Raw genomic sequence first — 21851 nt, 5'->3', positions numbered from 1 at the left:
ATAAAAAGAAAGAACCCCCTTAGGAAGTGGGACTTTGAAAGTGATCAATACCCCAAGTAATGTGAAAAAATATAATTTATGTATAAATCTAAACATGATAAAAATTGTCACACTGGACAGAAAGTATGACATACACAGTTGATACATATAAAGACATTGGTTCATCTCTAAAACTTGACATTTCTGTCTCAATGCCTTTCTTCAGGGGTTATTAACAAATGAAGCGTATATGTCTATTGAAGCATATACATCATTAAAAAACAGTAAACACAGGTTGAGACAAATAACTGCAGGCAAATTTTGATAAGCGTGTAAAATACATACCAAAAGTATCAATTGTTTGTACTAAGAATAAAAAGGGGGGGGGGGGACCTAGAGGGGATCCCTCCAAGAAGAACAGAGACTCAACAGATGGATCTCAACGCTAGTTCCCTCACAGGCAGGGGAGATATCTCAGCGAAGGTCCAAATACTGATCACATATAACATCAGAGCTAGTACAATCTAGGTAAACAAAAATAGCATAGTGATAGTCCATATGTCTTCCTAATTATACCAAATGGGTGTGTTAGTATGTGCATAAAAGTACAAACTATACACACCTAAAGCGTAAATATTCATCACATACCCACGGGTATCCCCCCAAAAAATAGCAGGGGGAGTTCCAATAGATCCCTCTGCTCAGGGGAAATTCCTGTGCTAGACCAAGGAGGGGGAGATAGGGAGAGGAGTGCCATTAGATTGTAAATCCACAAAATTAGATCAGCACAAGGGAGTCCTGATGTGTAGCATCTTACCTCTTGTGAGTCGATTATTTGCACGTCTGATGTCCTGTCTGCCACAGCCCTGTCAAGGAACGGCCGTGGCAGAAGCAATGTAAAAATGCATATAAAAGCAAAGGAGAAGGCCTTCAAAAAATTCAGGGTTGAGGGATCATCATCATCAGCATTCAGACTTTATAAAGAATGCAACAAGAAATGTAAGGTTGCAATAATGACGGCTAAGATAGAACATGAACATGAAAGACACATAGTGGAGGAGAGCAATAAAAAATCCCCAGAAATTCTTTAAGTATATAAACAGTAAAAAAGGGAGGAGAGACCCCATTGGCCTCAAAGAATGAGGAAGGACATCTGGTTACAAAGGATGGGGAGGTGGCTAAGGTATTGAATTTATTCTTCTCAGTCTTCACAAGGGAATCGGGGGGGGCGGGCTTCAGTAACCAAAACTGCAGTGTTTATCCTCATGACACATCACAAGAAGCACTGTCATGGTTAACAGAGGACAGAATTAAAATTAGAATTGGGAAACTTAACATTAATAAATCACCAGGACCAGATGGCTTGCATCCGAGGGTACTTGGGGAACTCAGTCAAGTAATTGTCAGACTGTTATTCCTAATTTTTACTGACTGAAATGGTACCAGCTGATTGGAGAAAAGCCAATGTAACACCAATATTTAAAAAGGGCCCAAAATACATCCCTGGGAATTACAGACCAGTTAGCCTAACATCAATAGTATGTAAACTCTTGGAGGGGATGATAGGGGACTATATACAAGATTTAAGTAATGAGAACAGTATCATTAGCAGTAATCAGCATGGATTCACGAAGAATCGTTCTTGCCAAACCAATCTATTAACCTTCTATGAGGAGGTGAGTTGCCATCTAGATAAAGGAAGGCCTGTAGACTTGGTGTATCTGTATTTTGCAAAAGCATTTGACACAGTTCCCCGTAAACGTTTACTGTACAAAAAATGTCAGTTGGCATGGACCATAGGGTGAGTACATGGATTGAAAACTGGCTACAAGGGCGAGTTCAGAGGATGGTGATAAATAGGGAGTACTTGGAATGGTTCAAGGGTGGGTAGTAGGGTCCCCCAGGGTTCTGTGCTGGGACCAATTCTATTTAATTTGTTCATAAACGACCTGGAGGATGGGGTAAACAGTTTAATCTCTGTATTTGCGGAGGCTACTAAGCTAAGCAGGGCAATAACTTCTCCACAGGATGTGGAAACCTTGCAAAAAGATCTGAACAAATTAATGGGGTGGGCACATGGCAAATGAGGTTCAATGTAGAAAAATGTAAAATAATGCATTTGGGTGGCAAAAATATGAATGCAATCTACACACTGGGGGGAGAACCTCTGGGGGAATCTAGGAAGGAAAAGGACCTGGGGGTCCTAGTAGATGATAGGCTCAGCAATGGCATGCAATGGCAATCTGCTGCTAACAAAGCAAACAGAATATTGGCATACATTAAAAAGGGGATCAACTCCAGAGATAAAACGATAATTCTCCCACTCTACAAGACTCTGGTCCGGCCGCACCTAGAGTATGCTGTCCAGTTCTGGGCACCAGTCCTCAGGAAGGAAACAGCCACACCACATGTTTTCAGAGAGTCCTGTATTTTACCTGAAGTTATTTGTGGGTTTTTCTTTGCATCCCGAACAATTTTCCTGGCAGTTGTGGCTGAAATTTTAGTTGGTCTACCTGACTGGTTTACTTTCAACAGAACCCCTCATTTTCCACTTCTTGATTAGAGTTCGAACATTGCTGATTGGCATTGTCAATTCCTTGGGTATCTTTTTATATCCCTTTCCTGTTTTATACAGTTCAGCTACCTTTTCCCGCAGATCCTTTGACAATTCTTTTGCGTTCCCCATGACTCAGAATCCAGAAATGTCAGTGCAGCACTGGATGGAAGATGCAAGGGTCTGTCAGGAGTCCAGCAACTCATTGACCTTTTATTCACGCACACACTAATTACAAGCATACAGATCACAGGTGAGGATGGTTACCCTTTTAATGGCCATTCAAACCCCTTTGTGTCAACTTGTGTGCAGGTTATCAGGCCAAAATCACCATGGTATGTAAACTTTTGATCAGGGTCATTTTGGGTAGTTTCTGTTTTCATTATGATTTAAAGAGTAAACACAGTTGATTGATGATAATAAATGGCTTTAGCCAAACCAGGGGCGGATCCAGAGTCTAGTCTCAGGAGGGGCACTGCCAGAAAATCAGCAATGTCTGCCGGCCACCCTCGATCGCTCCCCACAGAGATAAAACGGTGGTCTGCCTATGTAAACGAGGTGTATACACCGCTCCTAAAGCGCCTCAAAGATGCGGCTTGCAGGACTTAACGTCCCGCAAGCGCACCGCTCCAGTGTGAAAGCCCTCAGCCTTTCACATTGGAGTGAGAGGAGAGGCTCTTTAGGGGCTTTGCAGGCGCTATTTTTAGCGCTATAGCGCCTGTAAATCACCTCAGTGTGAAAGGGGTCTTAACCCTTTGATCGTCCCTGATGTTAACCCCTTCCCTGCCAGTGTCATTAGTACAATAACAGTGCATTTTTTAGCACTGATCACTGCATTAGTGTCGCTGGTGTCACTGGTCCCCAAAAAGTGTCAAATGTCAGGTGTCCGAATGTCCGCCGCAATGTCCCAGTCCCGCTAAGAATCACTGATTGCCGCCATTACTAGTAAAAAATAACTAAAAATTTTTGTAGATGCTATAACTTTTTTGCGCAAACTATCCAACTATACATCAATATACGTTTGTGATTTTTTTTTTTTTTTTTTTTACCAAAAATATGTAGAAGAATATATATCAGCCTAAACTGATGAAGAGATTGATTTATTAAAAAAAAATTTTGGGATATTCTAGCAAAAAGTACAAAATAATGTTGTTTTTTTTTTTTTTTCTCAAAATTGTCGGTTTTCTTTTGTTTATAACAAAAAAAAATAAACAGAGGCGATTAAATACCACCAAAAGAAAGCTCTTTTTGTGGGGAAAAAAAGGACGTCAATTTTGTTTGGGTAAAGCATCGCACAACCGCGCAATTGTCAGTTAAAGCGACGCACTGCCGTATCGCAAAAAAATGGCCTGGTCATTAAGGGGGTAAATCCTTCCGGGGCTGAAGTGGTTAAGATTGAACAAGATGATGAAAATGTCAATACTAAAAGAGCAGTTTTTTTTCCTTCATAAATAATTGGCATACATGTATTCTGCGATTTTACTCAATCCATTACTTTTTGTACTCACTTTTCCTATACTTTGGTGTTCCGGTGGGGGGAGGGGCTTCCAAGGACCAAGACAGATAAATAGGATTGAAGGCAGCATTGCCATCACTTCACCACTCACATGGCACACGGCCATTGCAGCCTTCATGTTTTCTTCATCCTGACTGTCAGTGTCCTCACATTCACGCTGTGCTGGAGACGATCATGGAGGGAGGAGGTGGGTGGAGCCAACACTCTCACACTAGGCGCGGAGGAGGAAGAAGGCTCTGAATGCGGTGCCTCGTTCTCCTCCCCCTCAGCAGCGGCTGGGATGTGACTGACAGTGACCTGACGTCACTGGTTGCTAGCATTAGAGAGGCAAGGCCAGCGGCGTGGCTCCACCCACCTCCGAGTCCTCCCTCGATCTTCTCCAGACTCCAGCGCAGCATGTAGAGAACCGGGTCTCTCTCTCTCTCGCCGCCGATGCTGATGTGAGAGACTCAGGACGGGAGTTATTAATATTTTCGGGAGCTGCAATTGCCCTGTTGCCCCACCCCTGGATCCGCCCCTGAGCCAAACGCTAACAATGAGTGAAAGAAAAGTTTTTGTATTCATAGTCTCTGAAAAATGGCCAAGAAATCATAAATTATGCCAGGGTATGTAAACTTATGAGCAAATCTGTATGTATCAACTTTATTTCATACTTTATGTTCAGTGTGACAATTTTTATCATGTTTAGATTTATACAATAAATTATATTTTTTTTACATTGAAAGTGACCAATACACCAAGTAAAGTCCCACCTCTTAAGGGGGTTCTTTCTTTTTATATTCAAAGTAGTGCAGGAACCTTTTCTAAAGTTGGAGCAACTTGTGTAGCATCAGTTAAGATGGCTCTCATAGGGAAACATTGAATTTGACATGTCATCCAACTTGGGTTCTCACAAGTGGGATACCATGTTGCAGCAGTGTGAATCGAGCCTCAATGGGAGATTAAAAAAAAAGAATATATAAAACACAAAGCGCTGTGATGCTAAATAGCTGATAATTACACATAAAACCAAGTGAGGCTGCTATCAAAAGAGTGTTTTCAGAGTCACTTAAAAAGAATAAATAATGATACTTGAAGCGCTTCACAATGTGCATAAAAATGAGTATATATGAATAAATATAAATACTCAAATAAATCCAGCGGTGAATAAAATTCCTAAAAAATCCAGCAATTTAAAAAAGTGTAAAATTATTAGCGCCACCAAATGTGTAAAAAAAAATCCACATAAAAACAAATATATAGGGATGTATTCAGAAGGTTCAATTATACAAGTGTAGAATCCGATTGGTATAGAGCTTTGATCCGGTCCCACTAGCAAAGCTGTTTAAAAACACTTGCTTAATTAAGGTGCTCATTGACATTTATAGTAACAATGTTTCTTTTGCTTCTGTTCACAACCAATGTGAGAATCATAAACATCTCATTTGACAGGCAGATAAGAGAAAAAAAAAAAACCAATCATTGTGCAATAGTTAGGATACCAAGGTACACAGGCAAACTTCAATCCACTCACGTGTGCCTTATAATAAGGCATATGCAGGTTTTACTATAGCAGTCAGCCGCCTTAGACAGGAGCAGATTCACTGCAGTACACGGTGTGATACTGCTGATCTGCACAGAGCGTCCTTGGCTCCTCCCACGCGTTACATCACAGTCACGTGACTTTTTCAAGGATCCTTGAAAAAGTCACGTGACTGTGATGTAACGTGTGGGAGGAGCCAAGGACGCTCTGTGCAGATCAGCAGTATCACACAGTGTACTGCAGTGAATCTGCTCCTGTCTAAGGCGGCTGACTGCTATAGTAAAACCTGCATATGCCTTATCATTATAAGGCACACGTGAGTGGATTGAAGTTTGCCTGTGTACCTTGGTATCCTAACTATTGCACAATGATTGTTTTTTTTTTTTTCTCTTATCTGCCTGTCAAATGAGATCTGTTTATGATTCTCACATTGGTTGTGAACAGAAGCAAAAGAAACATTGTTACTATAAATGTCAATGAGCACCTTAATTAAGCAAGTGTTTTTAAACAGCTTTGCTAGTGGGACCGGATCAAAGCTCTATACCAATCGGATTCTACACTTGTATAATTGAACCTTCTGAATACATCCCTATATATTTGTTTTTATGTGGATTTTTTTACACATTTGGTGGCGCTAATAATTTTACACTTTTTTGATTGCTGGATTTTTTAGGAATTGTATTCACCGCTGGATTTATTTGAGTATTTATATTTATTTATATTCATATATACTCATTTTTATGCACATTGTGAAGCGCTTCAAATATCATTATTTATGATAAAAAAAAGATTTTTGAACTTGGTATTTTTTAAATCTTTCTTGAACTTTGCTGAGGGACACAGGTCTTACCTCTTTGGGTTATTGGCACTGAATACTGCCTGCACAGAAAGCTGAGGCATGACGGTTAGAAGTGGGATTATACAGGGATGGCTTAAACATTTTTGTTTGCCTGTGTCTCAACATCCTTGTAGGCAGCAGTATAACCCCACTGTTTAAGAATTTGTGTCCCTTAACTGACTTCAGGAAAAATTTTACGGCAAGTACAAAAAAAATCTTACTTTTAATGCCAACACCAAGCATTAAAAATTAATAGCATCATTGTGGTGTCTGCTCTGCTCTTATGTATTACATTTTAGATTAAAACAGCTGACAGCTTTTTTTTTTTTTTTTTTTCATGGGTATCCTCTTAATGTTTGTCAGTACATGTTTGAAGTTTAGGGATGACCAGTGAGATTTGGGAAACTTTATTGCAGAAAATCTCCCTCTCATTGACTCCAGTAAAAGTCACAAATGTTTTCGCCTTATGGGAGAATCCATTTTGGCAAAATGATTTGGAGTCAATGAGAGGAATAACTTTGGTAAAATCTTGTGTAAGTCAAATCGCTTTAGGGTAGTTGGGAGGTACATGGCAGTTTCATCAAAGTGGTTGATAACCCACTATAATATGGTCATAACATCTGTTTAACGCTATGTGCCTGTCCTGTATGATAAAAAAAAAATGCCCATTTATACAGTATATCATAGCGTCTTTTCCGGCACTCACGTGAATTCTCCGGCTTGCATATATAGTGGGCGGGGCTGAGCACTGTCACTGACGGCAGATGGGGAGGAGAAAGATCCTAGGAGTCACGTGAGTGCTGGGAGCCGCTCTGATATATGGTATAATCTGCATCCTTTTTTTTTTTTTTTTTTTTTTTTTTTACAGGACGGGCACATGGCGTCTATAACAGGGGATGGCATGATCATAGTACAGGCAGTCCCCTAGTTACAAACATCCGACTTACAAACGGAGGAAGACAACAGGAAGTGAGAGGGAATCTACCCCTAGGAAGGGAAATTCACTCCTGTAAGTTATTATGGGAAAAAGATACCTCCCCTGATGCTTTATCACCAAGCCTTGTTTCCACAACAACCCAAAATTTTCAAATTCCAATTGTCATTAGGACATGAAGTGAAGTCTTCTGAACAGGGGCACAGACAGCAAAACAAACATTACAAGAGTGTTAACCCCTCCCTATGCTATCCAAAAATCTTAAAAATCGTTTTTTTGGCTCGAGCTACACTTAAAAAATGTACCTGCTCCGACTTACAGATTCAACTTAAGAACAAACCTACAGACCCTATCTTGTTTGTAATCCAGGGACCCCTGTATAGATTTGATAGCACCAGGAGGGGAGGATCGTGGAATGGAAAGAGCTGACGGGCAGGGAGGGGGGAGAAGGACATCAGAGAGCAGGGCTGTGGCTGACGGAGGCAGGTAAACTGACCACGGTGCCAGGTCTCAGCAGCCATGATATACTGTGGTCAGTTTACAGGGGAGAGGCCATAGCCAGACAGGATCAGCCAGGTTTTTTAGGTGATACGGGGGTCCAAGTTACACAGCACTAGCACTGTGCTGTATAACATGCTTTAAGGGAACAGGATCCATATTCATTTATTTTTTTTATTTAACAAACACTTTAATTACAGTACCAGAACAATTTTTCTTCTAGGTTATGCACCAGTTAATCCATTAAATAACCTGTCTCTTCTATAAGCTGTTAATGCTGATCTATTTTAATAATTAGTGTGTTCTGTTCATAATAAAATGATATAAACATCTGTTTTCATATGAGTATTTTAATGTGAAAAAAATGGAGAATACTGTACTAAACTAAAATTCTGCTGTTGCAGCTTAAAGGGGCTGCAGTGTATGATAGGCTTTCAAGTCAAAACAAGACTTTTGATTTTATATAATAAAAGAACAAATTTCAAGCAGCAGAAACTACATATTTCTTTTTCAACATATTCTCCTGCTACATTTATACATTTATCCCAGTGTTTTAATGCCTGGAAAGCTTTGGCATAGAAAGATTTGTCAGTATGCCTGAACCATCCTAGAACAACCTGGGTAACTTCCTCATCGGTGTTGAAATGCTGACCACCTATGAACTATTTTAGGGGTCTAAACAGGTGGAAATCAGAGTGAGGTCCAGGCTGTGAGGGGGATGTGGCAATACCTCCCAGCTGAGAAATGGGGCGCCCTTAGTAATCAATCCAGTGTGTGTGTGTGTGCATGTATGTATATGTATATATATATATATATATAATTTACACACAGAACAAGACACTAATGTTCACCGTTCCCACAGAAATATTTGTCTCTTGTGCAATTTCACGACGGGTTATGCGTTGATTATCCAGGATCAGACGTTCCACGCACTGAATTTTCACAGGAATGACTGCTGTGGGCTGGGAACCACCACTTCCAAGATCATCGCTGACGCACGTACACCCATCTTTGAAATGTTACACCATTCAAATGTCTTACTGCAGCTGAGCGTCTCATCACCGTACTGTGCTTGAAGTCTTCTATAGATATCTGTGGGTTTTACACTTCAATCACAAGAAACTTCATCACCACACGCTGTTCCCTGCATGCACTAACATTGTCGTCTGCCATCTTAATTAACAGTCTCTGGACTGACCAGCGACATAAGCACTGCCTATCAGTAATAGGACACACTTGTCACTTTTTATAACTGTAAAATTAAAAGTCCCGGTTTGACTTGAACGCACTTTGTAAAAAAGCGGCTCAACCACCCATAATTATTTTTTTTATTTTTTTACCACCTAGTCACCACAACTACACTCCAGCTGGATACTAGAGCTCTCTGAGATTTGTTCACACCTGGCTTATGCATTAAAAGCACTTTTACTACTAATAGTAACAAAATAGAAAATAAACTATTTCAAAATAAACTTTAACTATTTAGCCATGTTCTGTTCAACTGACACTGTGGTCCTTTTTAGCTTTACAGCTCTTTAGACTAAAGTGGAAGTCCATGCAAATACTAAAATCCCTGCACCTATAGACACCAGGGATCTAACACTAACCTCTCTATCCTTGTAAAGAAGAAAAATTTGTATACATACCTTTTTTGGAAGCCGATCTGACCAGCTCCGAGTGGATGCCACGCTGAGCTGTCAGCTGCGGCTTCACTGTAGAGGTGGGTGCAGAGGAGATGGATGACAACAGAACCCCCATAGTAACTTTATGGGTGATGTCACTTCCTATTCATTTTACAGCCGTTGTCGGCCATGTCCTCTGCAGGGCTTCCGCCGCTGGAGATTCGGAGCGGGTCAGATCGGCTTCCAAAAGGGTATGTATACAATTTTGTTTTCTTTTTCTTTACAGGGATAGAGAGGTTAGTGTTAGATCCCTGGTGTCTATAGATAACAAGGATTTTAGATTTTGCATAGACTTCCTCTTTAACTGCAATCGTCACTTAAAAAAAAAAAAAAAAAAATCCTAATCGCATCCCACCAACAAACCAATTGCATGTAGCCCTGGAGTCCCACTCACATTTTGTGTGATTGCTGAGCAGTGTGGTCGAACAACTCGCTCCTCTTCATCACTGCTGTCTGTCCACACTGCTCATGAGGAGACCAATACATAATTAGGACTGGCTCTCATCTTTGTTAGAAGATGAGCACCATCATACTAGTTTTACCGAAGTCATATCTTTTTCCCCATATCTATCCTGGCTACCAATTGTCTCCTTCTCCTCTTCCTTTTCAAGTCTGGTTTTAACACCGTTCCTCATCGTTCACTGTTGCCTGGAAGTACCTCTGGAAAGTCTAGCGACAATCGGCACTGGTAGGACTGTGCGATCAGCCAGCTGTTAATAAACATGCGCTGTGCTGAATGTTGCAGAAGGTCCGCAGCTAATCCAGGCAACAGGAGTCCACGTTTTTACGAACATCTGGGAGATCGCTCAGCACTGACTGTGGCAGTATATTTTGTATGGCTTCCTCCACAGTGTCCTTGGTCTTGGTGTCCTTGGTCGCCTAGATGCATCTTGGGGGGGGGTATATGAACTATTTAGCCACAGTCAATGCTGAAAGGGCAAGATGGACCACTGCACAAAATCTTTTTAACCACAAGTGTTTAAGTCAATATTTTTTCTTCTATAGTAACCTCTGTTATAACAGTAGGCTCAGCAGTAAATATTTATAAAAAATATGCTGTTTAAATACCTTATTTCCGAGCCGAGGAGAGGAGGAGCCCGGCGGGCAGTCACATGAGCAGCAAACAGCGCTCTAAAATGAACTATTATACAGCAAATTTTGTCAGGGCTCAGCAGCCATGATACACCCTGATCAGTTTACATAGGGGAGGACAGAAACTGGCAGGATCAGCCAGGTATTTTAGCTGATACAGGGGGCCAAATTACACAGCACAAGCACTCTGCTGTATAAAATGCATTGAAGGAACAGGATCCAATTTGTTAACCTTAAAAATAAAAAAATAAATAAAAACGCTTTGACTTTCACCCCCTTCCTGCCCAGGCCAGCTTTCAGCGCTGTAACATTTCGAATGACAATTGCGTTGGTCATGCAACACTGTACCCAAATTAAATGTTGATAATTTTTGTTTTCCAGACAAAGCTTTCTTTTGGTGGTATTTGATCATCTCCTGCAGTTTTTCTTTTTTGCGCTATAAATATTCCAAATTTTATTTTTAAAAAAACAAATTTTTTCCTCAGTTTAGGCTGATATGTATTCTTCTACATATTTTTGGTAAAAAAAAAAAAATTGCAATAAGCTTATATTGATTGGTTTGCGCAAAGGTTTTAGCGTCTACAAAATAGGTTATTGATCTATGGCATTTTTATTTATATTTGTTTTATTATTGTGACTGCGACATTGCAGCGGACACTTTTGACACTTTTTTGAAACCATTGACATTTATATAGCGATCAGTGCTATAAATGTCACTGGCACGGAAGGGGTTAATACTAGGGGGCGATCAAGGGGTTAAATGTGTTCCCTGACTGTGTTCTAACTGTGGGGGGAATGGGACGGACTAGGGGAGGAGACCGATTGTTGTTCCTATATACCAGGAACACACGATCTATCTCCTCTTCCCTGACAGGACGTGGATCTGTGCGTTTACACACACGCACAGATCCACGTTCCTGCTCTGTCATGAGCGATCGCGTGTGTCTGGCGGACATCGCGGCTGCCAGGCACGCGCATTGGCTCCTTGGTGACGTGGCAGACGCTCGTGTACGCCCCTTATGCCGGTAGGAAGCCAAGCACATCATATGAAGCCCGCCAGGTGGGACAGTGTTCCTGCAGACGTCATATGACAATGGCCAGGTATAGAAGTGGTTAAGGACCAAGCCTATTTCTGACACTTGCTTAAAGTGGGGTTCCACCTAAAAAAACAAAACTACATGAAAAATCCTAAAAAAATTTGAAAAAATTTGGATTTTTTTTTTTTTTTTTTTTTTTTTTACTTCTAAATGCCTGTTGCTAGGGGGTCCCTCATAGTCTGCCTCTTCCAGTGCCTGGGCTGGTGACATCACTTCCCCCTCGGCACAGGAAGGGCTCAGCTCTGCTCCCTCCCTCCTGTCAATCATCTGGGACCCATTACAGGTCCCAGGTGACTGAGTGGCCAATCACGGCGCGCTGCTCGCGCATGCGCAGTGGGTGCCAGTCTGTGAAGCCACAGCCAGGCGCCCACAGTTGCAATGCCGGCGCCGCTGAACGGAGGGGGAGACGAGCGGGGCTTCGATCCCCCGCATCGCTGGACCCTGGGACAGGTAAGTGTCCAATTAAAAGTCAGCAGCTGCAGTATTTGTAGCTGCTGACTTTTATTTATTTTTTTATTTTTTTTGACTGGAACTCCTCTTTAAGTTAAAATCTGTATTTTATGCTAGAAAATAAGGCCTCATACAAATGGATGCTTTAAAAAATGGGCTGTAAAGCTAGTAACAACGCCTGGAAAAAAAAACAGCGTTAAAAACGTGATTTTATTAGCGATCTGATTTGGCATTAATGCGCGTTTAACGTCGTTTGTAAGCGTTAACGCTAAGGCGCTTTAAAAAAAAAAAAAAAAATCCCTCTGTTATTTTCCACTCCCAAATTGCCCACAAACATTTTTACAGCTTAAAAAAGCTGACACTAAAAAAACATTGATATATCGCTAATGCGCGTTTTTGAGCTTTTTTCAACGTCAAAACATCTCTAGCGCTGGTCCTTTTTAAGCTCCAAAAAAAAGAAAAAAAAAAGGATCATGCCTGTTACAGCTCAAAAACGCCATGGTGTGTATGAGCCCATTGAATAACATGGAGTGGCGTTCTTAAAGTGGAGTTCCACCCACTTTTACAACTCTTCAGCATCCCTCACTAAACTGTGCACTGTAAACGAATTGGATATTTTTTAATTTTTTTTTTCTCAGCACCTACTGTATATCTGCTGTATTAATTTTTCACTTTCTCCTCCCTGGCCGTGGCCCATCACATCATTTCCTGTTTGCAATGCCTTCTGGGAAGGTGCGGCAACTTCCTCTGACAGTGCCGTTGCTATGGAAACCTGACCTGAAACCTATTACACCGCTTGTGCTGCACTGAGCATGTGCGAAATCTGCAAGGATGAGATCCAGGAAGAAATACAGTCTGGCTTCAGATGCCCACACTTAAGATGGCCACGGCCTGCTGCAAGTTTATAAAATAACAAACTACTGCTATAAACTAACAAAACAGACCTTAGTTTACAGACTAACTTTACTAGACTACATTAAGCTTGTGTATTATAGGGGTGTTTTTATTAAAAAAGTATAATTTCGGCCGGAACACTACTTTAAGCAGCAAAAAAGCCACTGTTAAAAAGGTCCGTGTGTATGAGGCCTAACTTGGAACCCCCAAATATATCTCTATCTCAGACTCTGGAGAATAAAATGGCGGTCATTGCAATATTTTATGTCACATGGCATTTGCACAGTGGTCTTTCAAATGCAAAAAACTAAACTGTAAAGTTGGCCTAATTTTTTATTTTTTTGTATATTGTGAAAGATGTTACAGTAACAGGCAGTGACAGGTGCACTTTATGGAGGGGTCTTAAAGGCGTCTGTAGCTTTCCTATAGGAAAGCTAACAAATTTAAGTGGACCTACAGTGCCTTGAAAAAGTATTCATACCCGTTGAAATTTTCCACATTTCGTCATGTTACAACCAAAAATGTAAATGTATTTTATTGGGATAGATCAACACAAATTGGCACATAATTGTGCAGTGGAAGGAAAATGATAAATGGTTCAACATTTTTTTACAAATATCTGAAAATGTGTATTTGTATTCTACCAGCTTTGCACATCTAGAGTGACCTTTTTGCCCATTCTTTGCAAAATGGCTCAAGCTCTGTCAGATTGAATGGAGAGAGTCTGTGAACAGCAATTTTCAAGTCTTGCCACAGATTCTCAATTGGATTTTAGGTCTGGACTTTGACTGGGCCATTCTAGCACATAAATATGCTTGGATCTAAACCATTCCATTGTTGCTCTGGCTTGTATGTTTAGGGTCGTTGTCCTACTGGAAGTCGAACCTCTGCCCAAGTCTTTTGCAGACACTTAACAGGTTTTCTTCTAAGATTGCCCTGTATTTGGCTCCATCCATCTTCCCATCAACTCTGACCAGCTTGACTGTCCCTGCTAAAGAAAAGCATCCCCAAAACATAATGCTGCCATCACCATGTTTCACGGTGGGGATGGTGTGTTCAAGGTGATATGCAGTGTTTTCCGACACACATAGCGTTTTGCTTTTAAGCCAAAAGTTCATTTTTTTTTTTTTGTTCTCATCTGACCAGAGCACCTTCTTCCACATGTTTGCTGTGTCCCTCGCATGGCTTCTCACAAACTGCAAATTGGACTTCTTATGGCTTTTTGTCAACGACGACTTTCTTCTTGCCGCTATTCTATAAAAGCCATATTTGTGGAGGGCACGACTAATAGTTGTCCTGTAGACAGGTTATCCCACCTGAGCTGTGGATCTCTGCAGCTCCTCAAGAGTTGCCATGGGCCTCTTGGCTGCTTCTCTGATTAATGCTCTTCTTGCCCAGCCTGTCAGTTTAGGTGGGTGGCCATGTCTTGGTAGGTTTGCAGTTGTTACACTCTTTCCATTTTCAGATTGATGGATTGAACGGTGTTCTGTGAGATGGTTTTTTTTTTTTTTTTTTTTTTTTTATAACCTAGCCCTGCTTTAAACTTCTCTAACTTTTTTCCCTGACCTGACTGGTGTGTTCCTTGGCCTTCATGATGCTGTTTGTTCACTAAGGTTCTCTAACAAACCTCCTGAGGGCTGTGTTTATACTGAGATTAAATTACACACAGGTGGACTCTAGTTACTAATTAGCTGACTTCTGCAGGCAATTGGTTCCACTAGATTTTAGTTGGGGGTATCGGAGTAAAGGGGGCTGAATACAAATGCACGCCATGCTTTTCAGATATTTATTTGTATTTTGATAACCATTTATCATTTTCCTTCTACTTCACAATTTTTTGTGCCACTTTGTGTTGGTCTATCACATAAAATAAATTTCCGTGTTTTGGTTGTAACATGACAAAATGTGGAAAATATTCAAGGGGTATGAATACTTTTTCAAGGCACTGTACAGCCAGCATTCACAGAAAAAGAAATTGCCTTTGAACCTCAACAGAGCCACAGATCAGAATGGGACCAAGTGCTACATGTGCTTGATTTCCCGAGTGATTCCGAAAGGAAATTTTATGTTGTGGTGGTAATCTTTAAACCCCATCCTGCAGTTAACAAGAACTAAATAGTAACTTGGGGTACTAACTGCAGTTTAAAGCTGAACTCTCTGGGAGACCTAGATGAGCTCTTTTGCATTGGAGCTGTGCCCACAGTGCAAGGGTACATGGCTTAGGCTTCATGTACACTGCTGCTGGTAAATGGATGTTTAGGAGCAGTTGGGGTTTTTTTTTTTTTTTTTTTTTCTCTTTCAGCTGCCCCTGAACTCTCCTCAATGTTATCTTATCAGTACATGTACACAGGGTCATTCATAGTTGTTTCCAGACAGTTGAGTTTAGAAGCATTTTTTGGAAAGCAAAAAAAAAAAATGCAATCAGGACGGATGTTCAGAGGTATTTGAAACGCCAAATGCCTTTTAACAGCTTGTAAATGCATGTAAACGCAATAACTCACGTTTAGCCGCGTTTCATTTGCAATGCAAAAAAACACTTCCAAAACGTGACACAGCGGACATTTGTTAAACGTCTGTTACTATCTGTCAAGTTAAATCTTTCAGGAGAAGTTTTAAAATGTCCCGTGTACATGAAGCCTTAGTTATTTAGGTCTAGGATACTTTGTAAAGCAGTTTTACTAATCTGATACGCCGCTCCCACAGGCTTCCCTGCACTGCTTGAGTTGTCCCCATAGCCTCATCTGCCCTATGTGCTGGCAGTCTATGGTCTTCTGACATCATCCGCTAATCCCTTGCAATCGCATACTGTCTATTTGCATGCAGTCCAGAGATGGCTGTATTGTGTTTTCCTAATGGTGACTTTAGCGGACCATACCTGCATAATATGTTATAACAAGGCTCATGTAGTCTCCATCACAACCCTGTGCTAAGCGGTGACATCACATCGGCACAGTTGAGACATTAGCAGAGCATTGTCGTCCTATAACAGGTGAATTTCCCTGTCCGCTGTCACAAGGGAGGCAGTCCTGATGGGGGAGCTAGTCTTTCGGCATCCCCATCAGGCTCTGCTTCCCAAACAGCTCAACTCTTCAGCCACTGTGCCTGTCTGAGTGATGGGAACAGTGGCCAGGCAAGGAGTAATACTCTCCAGTATTGCAGATCTGAACTGAGGACAAAGTGTCTGCTATGGACATTGTGGCCTCAGTGCTAGTCCTAACCATGCCTCCTGCAACACATTCATACTTCTGTTTCCATGGAAAGGCAGTACATAATTCTAGTATGTATATGACACACTATAAATACCAGGGAGTGCCTGTACAGTGAGTTTTTTTTTTTTTAAATGTAGTTTCTTCACAATGCTTATAGAGGCAGAGATATGAGGGCTTGTTTTAACCTGATTTTACTGCTTGTTTAGAATTTGTAAATGCTTAGTATTCATAATCTGGCCACCAGTTTGCTTTAAGTGGAAATGATGCTTTAAAAGCAATTATAAAAATTTGTAAAAAAAAGCCACAAACACTTAAAGCGGAACTATACCTACCTATACTCCAGCGCTTTAATTGTTCTGAAGTTCCCTCACTGGCCACTGACCTCTTTGGCAGGTCGTCTTTTGAGTACTGCTCCTCATCAGGCCAAGAGGACATTAATTCTGCACATGTGTGGGAGGTTCGTTCATCTTGGGAGATGAGAAATTGTACTCTGTGCATGCACCATCCCAAAACTGCTCCAGCTTCACTCCCCTCACTTTCTGTTTTTACAGCAGAAATTGAGGGCAGTGGAGCCCCAAATGTTACTGTATTTTGCTGGGAAAAAAAATAAAACACTTTTGCAAATATTGTGACATAATATTGCTAAAATACTGTTTTATTATGCAGGTCCTCTGTTTTGTTTAGAGAATGTATATTTCTTTGTGATCCTTTACTAAATTTGTGAGCTACAAAAGGACAATTTAAGATGTATGAAAAATACTTTACGCTGACTTGCAGGTATAGATTTTGATGCAGCTTGAACCAATGTAAGTATGCATCTGCCATACTTGTAGAGCATTGTTGTAGTATTCGCTGCGATTGCAGTGATTGCTGTTGTCTTCGGGTTCCGTGCTGAACAGCTGCCCTACTGCATAGTAACCACAGGGGGTCATTCACTCAGCATGGGCGCCATTCACAGAACGCCCTGGATTTTTCTTAATGACTGCAAAGTCTTCAGTGAAGACAGCAATAATTAATGTAGTAGCAGCAAATACTACAAATGAGTCTCCAATTCACAACAATCCCTTGGGTATAGCATATCCGTACTTGCATAGGTCCAAGCTGGACCAGGTTTAGCTATGCAATAAAATTGATACCCAGAGTTAATAAACAAGTAGTGCGCCTGTTTCTTCAAACAAGTCATATACTTGGATTTGTAAGTGTGGTTAGAAGTTGACGGTTGTTGACCTTCTTATTTTCAGGTATTATTGTATTAAAAATGTTTATATTGTGCATTTAAAAAAGTTAAAACCTATTTACAATATTTTGTTTGTTCAGGCAATAAGCTGCAACCACCTTCAACGAGTCCTTCCAGCTTAATTCGGCGTACATCTTCACTTGATACTCTTGCTGCGCCTTACCTCTCTGGTCAGTGGCCTAGGGAACATGGGCAGGCTGCTCCATGTATGTGTGACAAGTCTACTCAGGTAATCCTTTTATGCATTAAAGGTGTCAATGGCTGCATACGTGTATGATAATTTAGCACTCATCCATTATCCAGCACAAGTGCATTTGTGACTGTGTGTGTTTTTCTCTTTTAAGCTTTAACTAACTTCCCCAAAAGAAAGCTCAGGTTAGAAATGTTCAGTTAATATGAAAATGGAGTGGAACGATATTGTTTTCTGGAGTATCTTTTGGAGTATTTTTTTTAATACATTCTGCCTACTAACTAGCCGCATGCACAGTGTATGTTATGTTCAAAGGCATGCCTCTGGTGATAACTGTCACAGTTGCAAATGTGCTTATGTCAGCTCAGGTGTGTAATACCATAGCAACTGCAGATCTGAACAAAGGCTAAACTGACACTTTTGTCAGCTGCATAAGAATTGAAGTGTTAAAGCTGGAAAACCTAAACCTCCAGGAAGCCTAAAAATTCTTCCTTCCAGTGGAGCTATGTCTGCACTACAAAGGTTAAAGCAGAACTCCGGGCAACATTTTTTTTCCATGTCCTTGTTGCTGATCTCCTAACTTCACCAAGTATGTCACCCATGTTCTTTTTAAGCTCTGTAGGTCCTCTACAATAGGTTGCTGAACTTGTTTAAAAAAAAAGACCACTGGCTGCTAGTCCTCCCATAACCTCAGCCAGCGGTTTGACACGCCCCCTTGTAGTTCTAGCAGGGAGGAAGCAGACATGTAGTGGGCGGAGTGGGTCCCGCAGCCCCCGGTCTATGCCGCCCATGGAGGTGGTGTCCTTCTCCTCTCTCCTCTGCTGCTGCCAGCAGTCCACCCCCACCCCACCTCCACTCCGTCCCCGCCGCCAACCCCACCATCTGCTATCGTTGTGTACAGCGGCAGTTAATATCAGAAATCACTTGTATGACAATGAGGAAAAGATGATCTGCACTCCGGTGATTGCTCTTAAGAAGTATAATATTTATTGACAAGCCACAGTGACCAAACGCAAATGAGAACAGTTGACGCGTTTCAGCCTATAAGGCCTTAGTCATAACCACATTACAGACATGAAACTTTGAAAATAAATAGTAGACTATTTGTCACACACCTTAGAGTGATAATAAGTACATATGTGCACACACTCATGCATGCACATGTACATGATTAAAACACACCATGAGTGTGTGCACACATGTACTTATTACCACTCTATTACCACTAGGTGTGTGACAAATAGTGGCATACATATGGATCACCCAATATGCAGTATAGCTGATTCCCCTTTTTTGGATAATTGCCTGTAGTCAACTAAGACAATTAATGGGTGGAGCCAGTGATCCTTGGAGCTACTATTTATTTTCAAAGTTTCATGGCTGTAATGTGGTTATGACTAAGGCCTTATAGGCTGAAACGCGTCAACTGTTCTTATTTGCGTTTGGTCACTGTGGCTTGTCAATAAATATTATTATACTTAAGAGCAATCACCGGAGTGCGGATCATCTTTTCCTCATTTACCTACTCAGCCAGCGACTGTGGATCGAGCACCTGGGATCTCTGCTTTCTATGTGATGTATGGGTAGTAGCACCGACTTTTTTGTTTATATACTTGTATGACAATGCAGGGGTTTCTCTGGCTGTGTCAAGTATTGTATATGAGAACACTGATTGCTGATGTCCCGCCTGTACAGGAACAGTACACTTTTCCTGTACAGGCGGGACATCAGCGATCGGTGTTCTCATATACAATACCTGACACAGCCCGAGATTCCTGCAGTGTCATACAAGTGATTTCTGATCATAATCCCCGCTCTACACTGACTGACACGGTGGTCCCTGACACGTGCACTGGTTTGCATTTATAAGGCTGTAACCTATCATACCGTGTGTTACTGGGCAGTATGGCTTGCTGGCTGTAGAGTGAGGTGTGTGATTTATGTTGAAGTGGGTGAGTTCACATTTACATGTACAGGCCTAGTGTACCCTCCCACATTCATTCCAATCCCAAGGATTCATGGGAAATGTAGTCTGGTTACAGTTTAGAGAGAAGAGGATATGATGCAATCCTTGTTCTAACACCACCTTGCCAGAATACAGGCTGCATTTTTTTGAATCACATAGCTGACTTCTTGAAAATTCAGTCAGACATATCTTTTAAACTGTAAGAAATTTCACAAATGTAATAGCTGTTTAGTGTGTTTTTTTTTTTGGGGGGGGGGGGGGGGGCTGTACTGATGGGGGATTTTTTGAAAAAAAGCAAACATTTATTATATTGCAGCTTGCTAATTCTTAGATGGGAAAACTAATGCAGCCATCGCATTTTAAGATTTCTTTCTTCTATTTTCATCTGATAATCAAGCCAGCAAATCCGTTTTTCACAGCACAAGCTCTCCAGCAGAATTTATGAGTTTACATGAATGAGACAAGCCACTTAACACTGGCAGAGGTGATTAAAATGATCAGCTTTTATGTAGTCATGCAAATGCTTTATCCCAAAAGAAAAACAACTGTTTGCTGTAACTAACGATGTACAAAAATAGTCAGCGCTAAACACCTATCCTACAGCTGCTGACAATAAGGTGGTGTGTATGTACAGTATATGTGTGTGTGTGTGTGTGTGTATGTATATATGTGTATATATATATATATATATATATATATATATATATATATATACACACACACACACACACACACACACACACACACACACACACACACACACACACACACACACACTATACAAATTCTACACACTGCTGTCAATGTCAGGGTTCTGTGTGGTAAAAAAAAAATGAGACCAAGATGAATCAGTTGAGAACTTTTTAATGTGACCTATAAATTGTACAACAGACTGAAATATTTTAGTGGGAGGGGGTAAAAAAAAAAAAAAAACGAAAGTAATGTGGTTGCATAAGCGTGCACACCCTTTTATAACTAGGGTTGTAGCTGTGTTCAGAATTAAGCAATCACATTCAAACTGATGTTAAATAGGAGTCAGTACACACCTGCCATCATTTAAAGTGCCTCTGATTAACCCCAAATAGGGGTTACACGTCCACTGCAGGAGCATGGCCCCAACCCCCCCATCTGCTGTGGAAGCAGAGGATAAGATGAGTAAAAGTGCTTCTTGCTGCCGAGACACAAGCAAATAACCCTTATAACCCTTGCAGTGCGCAACCCCACTGCATGGGAATTTTTTTTAGGTTTCCTGGAGTTGGTGTTAACCTTTTAAGGTCTCCTAGTCATGCAGTTGTGCAAGAGAATCTGGCAGGCTGGTTTGTATCCAAGTCGAGTGATCAACTTGGTACATTCAGCCTGCCCTTTAACGTTTCGAATCTTGGCCCGTTATTGCTGAACCAGCCGTGATTCAACCGTGTATGGCCGGGCTGAGTGTGACCTATTTAATGTCTCTGTGCCTACATCAGTAAATCAGTCTGACTAGATGGCAAGCTGTGTGGTATTTGAGCATGGCACAGCTTCAGTGTGTTTTGGGATAACAGAAGATGGCTTTTAAGCAGAGGTTGTTTGATCACTCACACGAACTTGGATAACAAATTGACCTATCTAAAGTAAAGATGGGGAATATGTATGGGCAAGATCAAGAGCGAGTACAGGATTTTCGATAGGATAGTCATTTTAGTGGTGGTGGTGTGTGTCTGTGTGCGTGTGTGTGTGTGTGTGCGCGCGTGTGTGTGCGCGCGCGCCAAGACCAAGAAAATATATAGGCTCCTTTCACATGGGCGTTCAGTTTGAGTTGTCTGTCAGTTTTTCAGATCGATCAAGAGTGAACCACAATGTATGACTATGAGTGGGCGGATGTAGACGGATGATCGTCCATTTAGATCCGCCCACATCCGCGGAGGTTCAGGTGTGTTTTTTAACCCCTTGGAGCCTTTAAGGTGTTTAGGATGCCGGGGGTGGGGTTTATGGTCGTGTGGCTGCCGTCATTGCCAGTCACATGATCGGAAAGCTCCCAATCGCTGCGCTTTCTGTTAGCCACCGGGAGCATGCTTTTGGCACAGCTGTATTTGCACTAATGCATGCAACTATGCGGCCACTCGGCTCCAAGACCCATCTGCTGAGAGGCCGCATGTTTGCGTGCCACCAGCGCCAAGAGGTTAAACAGAACAGCCAACATCCAGATCAATTGAA

General features: G+C 41.3%; 1 protein-coding gene across 4 annotated transcripts in view; it reads left to right on the top strand.

Moving 5' to 3' along the window:
* FAM117B (family with sequence similarity 117 member B) overlaps positions 1–21851 on the top strand; it is a 144376-nt gene that overhangs the window by 47343 nt on the left and 75182 nt on the right. For all 4 annotated transcript variants that reach the window (XM_073633286.1, XM_073633287.1, XM_073633284.1 and 1 more), the window contains exon 2: positions 17583–17731. In XM_073633286.1, coding sequence (XP_073489387.1) covers positions 17583–17731 — 149 coding nt within the window. The remainder of the gene's footprint in view (positions 1–17582; positions 17732–21851) is intronic.

Source organism: Aquarana catesbeiana, linkage group LG06 (genome assembly GCF_042186555.1).
Source record: "Aquarana catesbeiana isolate 2022-GZ linkage group LG06, ASM4218655v1, whole genome shotgun sequence".
In the NCBI taxonomy this organism is placed as follows: Eukaryota; Metazoa; Chordata; class Amphibia; order Anura; family Ranidae; genus Aquarana; species Aquarana catesbeiana.
This window is presented reverse-complemented; position numbering and strand designations above follow the sequence as displayed.